Source organism: Syngnathus floridae, unplaced genomic scaffold (assembly GCF_059516105.1).
Source record: "Syngnathus floridae isolate MCC-2025c unplaced genomic scaffold, RoL_Sflo_1.0 HiC_scaffold_64, whole genome shotgun sequence".
In the NCBI taxonomy this organism is placed as follows: Eukaryota; Metazoa; Chordata; class Actinopteri; order Syngnathiformes; family Syngnathidae; genus Syngnathus; species Syngnathus floridae.
The window spans coordinates 130,713-134,658 of record NW_028284093.1 but is presented as its reverse complement, the minus strand read 5'-3'; the positions used below and the strand labels follow the sequence as shown (position 1 = coordinate 134,658).

At 53.1% G+C, this 3,946-nt stretch overlaps 1 protein-coding gene across 1 annotated transcript; it reads right to left on the bottom strand.

Moving 5' to 3' along the window:
• Positions 1-1,238, bottom strand: LOC148378116 (janus kinase and microtubule-interacting protein 3-like). Its single transcript, XM_088368009.1, has 4 exons — positions 1,164-1,238; positions 874-1,107; positions 669-794; positions 1-299 (listed from the first exon to the last, which is right to left on the bottom strand). The coding sequence occupies exons 1-3, from the start codon at positions 1,236-1,238 to the stop codon at positions 678-680; spliced, it is 426 nt and encodes a 141-aa protein (XP_088224135.1). The 3' UTR covers positions 1-299; positions 669-677.
• Between the last annotated feature and the right edge of the window lie 2,708 nt (positions 1,239-3,946).

Genomic DNA, 3,946 nt, shown 5'->3' with positions numbered 1-3,946 from the left:
GGAGTTGCGGCTTGGCCAAACCTGTACTATACAACTTTATTTGTATAAAATTTTCACAACAGCTGTCACACAAACAAAGCGGGAAAAACCGAAGACGTGCGTGTTCCGCCCACGCTGGATTTATTTGCACCTTTGAAAAGACACCGTATTGCCGCAGATGTGGCAAAGAGTACTTTTGGGCATCTGAGACGGAAGGATGTCCAAAGCATCACGTCACCTGCTCTGGTAGGCATGGTGGTGGGACGTTGAGGTCAACCGCTTTGGGGTTGGCTGACTCTTTGATCGCAGGATGCCACACACTTGAAGACAGAAGCAGAAAAGCAGAGCTAAATGCAAAATGTACTCACCGGTGATTCCAATTTTTTTCCCCCCTGAAGAAACAGCTGGACGGGTGGCCCCGGCTGGCCAGTGGGACTCTTGTTATTCTGACCCTTTTTAGTGCGCGTTTGGGGCAACAACCGTTTTTTGTGGCGCTCTCTTCTGGTTCAAAAGTGCCCTGCATGTGAATTTGCTTTTCCTGCCTTCTGATTGGATGAGCGCCGGTGTGACGCGGTGCCTCTGTCACCGTGGCGGGGGGTATACGTTGGCATCGGAGCGTCTGCCAACGTCTGAGACCGGCTGGCAGTGTATCGGAGGTGTCGAGTGCGGTGCCGCTGGAGCTCACTCACCAGCTGGTGTTAGGGCCACAGAATGAAGGCCAAGGAGAAGAATAGAAAGAGAAACAGAAACTTCTCCTCCAATTGTTTGATTTGTCTCTTCTGAGCTTCGATGAATTCTTTCAGCTCTTTGTTCCTCTAGGACGGACAAATGGAAAGTGGCATTCAAAAGCCAGTAAGCGTGCAAGTAAGTGCCGGGCTGGCTTTGGGCCCTTACCTGTTGCGCGCTGTGCAGCAGATCCAGTCTCTCTTGGAGGATGCAAGCGTCGCGCTCCCTCAACTCGCACATCAGGGCTCGCTTCCATTGGTCCACGGCGCTCCTAAGCTCTTCTCTCTGATCCGCCGTCAGCACGTCATTCACGCCAGCGTGGCTGGCTTTTTCGCCGTCCGTGGCGGGGCAGTCCCGCTGCGGTAGCGCCTCGTACAACATGGCCTCCAGCTCCAGGATCCTCTGGGCCGCAATCCTCGTCCATCAGTGGTCCGGCGGGAGATTTGAGGGCGGCTTACCTTATGAGCCTGGTCCATGGAACACTTCCTGAAGTCCAACTCTTCATCCAGGTAGCCCTTCTGCTTGCAGAACATATCCTAGCACAGCTCAAGGTCAGAATTGTTGGGGCACATTGCCGGAGTTCCCCTTGGCTGATGTCGCGTGTCTGTCTACCTTCTCACTTTCAATGTCCAACATCTTCTGTTGAAGTGCTGACTTGGTCACTTTGATGTATTCTAACCACTGAGGAAAGGCTGCTGTCACATAAGCAGAATGCGAGAGCGTGCGTGGACGTGCGCGTTACCTTCTCGGCTAGGGTGAGAAGGGTCCTGGCGTGAATCACGACCACCTGCTCCTCGTTGGTGAGATTCTGCAAGAGCCCAAAGGCACAGCGTCAACAAGCTTCTTTCAGCGCAAAGCCTTCCAAAAGTCACATTTGAGCCGCCGAGTCTCGTGGAGTGCGAACATAAGGAGTTCGACATACACTTACGGCGTTATAGCCCAGGATGTCCAGCTTCTTCATCAGATCACTGATGACGATGTCCGGGGGAAAGGCGCAAGGAGCAATGTAAGGTGTTCTGGGACCTCGGGTTAAGGTTAGGGTTGCGAGGGACGCCTTACGTACGCTCACGCCCTCGGCCTCGCAGTAGATCTGCAAAGGGCTGAGGCCGTCTGGGAAACGGACTTGCAGAAACTTCAAGACGGGGGAGCGCCACTCCCTCTCCTGAAAGGCAGAGGCATGCATCCGTCCGTCCGTCCGTCCGTCCGTCACATCTCTGGCCTCAACACGCTTGTGCGAGTCTTCCCACCTCCAGCTCCAGGATGCGGAACTCAAGCAGTTCGTTTTGGTCTCGGATATCCTGGATGTGCTCTTTCAGACGCGCTTCTTCCGCCTCCATCCGCCTGACCTGAAAAGACAGTCAGACCTCATCTGCGGGGCTTCCCGACAGGTGTGACGCCAAGCGACTCCGCCCAGCGCCTTTCTTTCCGTCACCTTTTCGGCCAACTGCTGATTGCTCTGACGCAGCAGCTGCTTCTCCTCCACCCACTTGACATTCTAGAAGAGACAAACGCGTGGACAGCTTTGGAATGTTGTGTCATTTTCATCCACAAATTCTTTGGTTGACTGGAAAATGACATTTGCTTTTCTCCGCATTTTCCCAGCCACGTTCGGGGGGGGGGGGTTGGTCCAGTAATGCCAGACGGATGAGTGACTGAAGAATGTAGCTATTTTGTCTGAGAAAAAGGTGTGCTCATTGATGAGCTTACCTGTCCTTGTTGCTTCAGCGCTGACTCCAGATCTGCTACTCTGCTTTGATAGTGACCCATTTCTACCATCAGCTTTTCTCTGGTCTGAAAGGAGGAGGAGGGAGGCTCCTCCTCCTCCTTTCAGACCAGAGAACACCCGAGGCTGGGTGAGAACGGGGAGGCTGCGACCCGGCCGGGGGTTGCGGGAAGGGGCGCCACCTTGATCTCCTTCTCGGCGTCGTAGTCCCCTTTCGCTGGTCTGGGCTAGCAGAGCGTAGGCTCGTTGCAGCGCTTGATATTCTTGCGTCAGCTGGCGGTAGCGAAGCTCCGCCTCTTCATGCACACACCAATGCAACACAGCACTAGTACCAGAATCAGTCAGACCGGCGACAAAGCACCCGCGACGCAAAGACGAGTCCGATTCCAGGCTGAAGAGGAATGTTTGGTGCCAATACGCTGGCAGAAATGGCGGGCTACCTCTTCGGGTTCCGTGTCGGGGGTTCTGTCGGTGTGAAAAGACAAGGACGATCCGTCCGAGTCCACCAACACGTCTTCGTCGTAGCCGTAAAATGTTTCGATGACCTGCGGGCGCGGAAGCAAACATCTCTCTGAACAAACTGAAGCGACACCTCACGATGAATCGACGAGAGGAACGATAGCGAGAAAAAGGCCATTTCATCTTGCGCAACACCAAGCAGCCGCAAACAAACAGACTCACCTTGCAGGACCTCACGCTTTGTTCCTCCTCAGAGATTCTCGACGTCGGTATCGTAGCAGCAAATCTCTCTCCTGTCGACACAAATAATCCGCCTTTGAGATTCTTTGGATGCAAAGGGAACGAACGGCTCCGGCGCAGAAACAAACGCGACTCACAATGACATTTCTGACATGAGCTCCTGTCTCCAGAGCCTGAAAAACACGTCACCGGCGATGATTGGAGGGACGCTCGTCTTTTCCAAAAGTGACAACTACAGGGTGTGTCAGGGTTTTCCAGATTATCTTTATCGTATCATTGTGTTGCTTTGACTTTGACTGCGACCTGTAATAAATAATATTATTTATCCCTTATTTATCCCTATCGCTTATCCCTTCCTACACAAAGTCGTAAAACACCCCTTGCTATGTTTTGACTAGAGGTCAAGGGCTTCCTCTATTCAATCCACTCTTACACCCACCCTGTTTCTCTTAATTAAAATGCTCGTGCAGGAGCCGAGAGTCAGACTTCATTCGTACAACGGATGGACTCTCCACCTGCAGGTGTCCAAAAGAACTTACTTGTCTCCCGTGTGGTTCTTGCAAAATAAGTTGGAGCGAGCGCAACTCTAACAGGGTGCATTTTGCCACTAGCTGCCTACGGACAATGACGTCGCGCTCGCGGCTCATGGTTGACGGGCTGAGCAGCCGGGCAAGTCCGTCGTTTTCAGCGCACAGCGAGTGGCAAAGGCGCTGACAAAACGGGAGCTTTGAGCTGCTGAAAACGGCAAAACAAGTCTAAAGCGTGTTCAAACGCGTGCGCACAATGCTCCTGCTTGAAAGGTCGGAATTTAAGGGGCCA

What these genes read in the sequence shown, in the direction of transcription:
- LOC148378116 (XM_088368009.1), bottom strand. Translation starts at nt 1,238, where the DNA reads ATGTTCTGCAAGCAGAAGGGCTACCTGGATGAAGAGTTGGACTTCAGG. An exon ending in CCATGGACCAGGCTCATAAG is followed by an intron (nt 1,108 to 1,163) that starts GTAAGCCGCCCT and finishes ATTGCGGCCCAG; the next exon opens with AGGATCCTGGAGCTGGAGGC. An exon ending in TGCTGCACAGCGCGCAACAG is followed by an intron (nt 795 to 873) that starts GTAAGGGCCCAA and finishes TGTCCGTCCTAG; the next exon opens with AGGAACAAAGAGCTGAAAGA.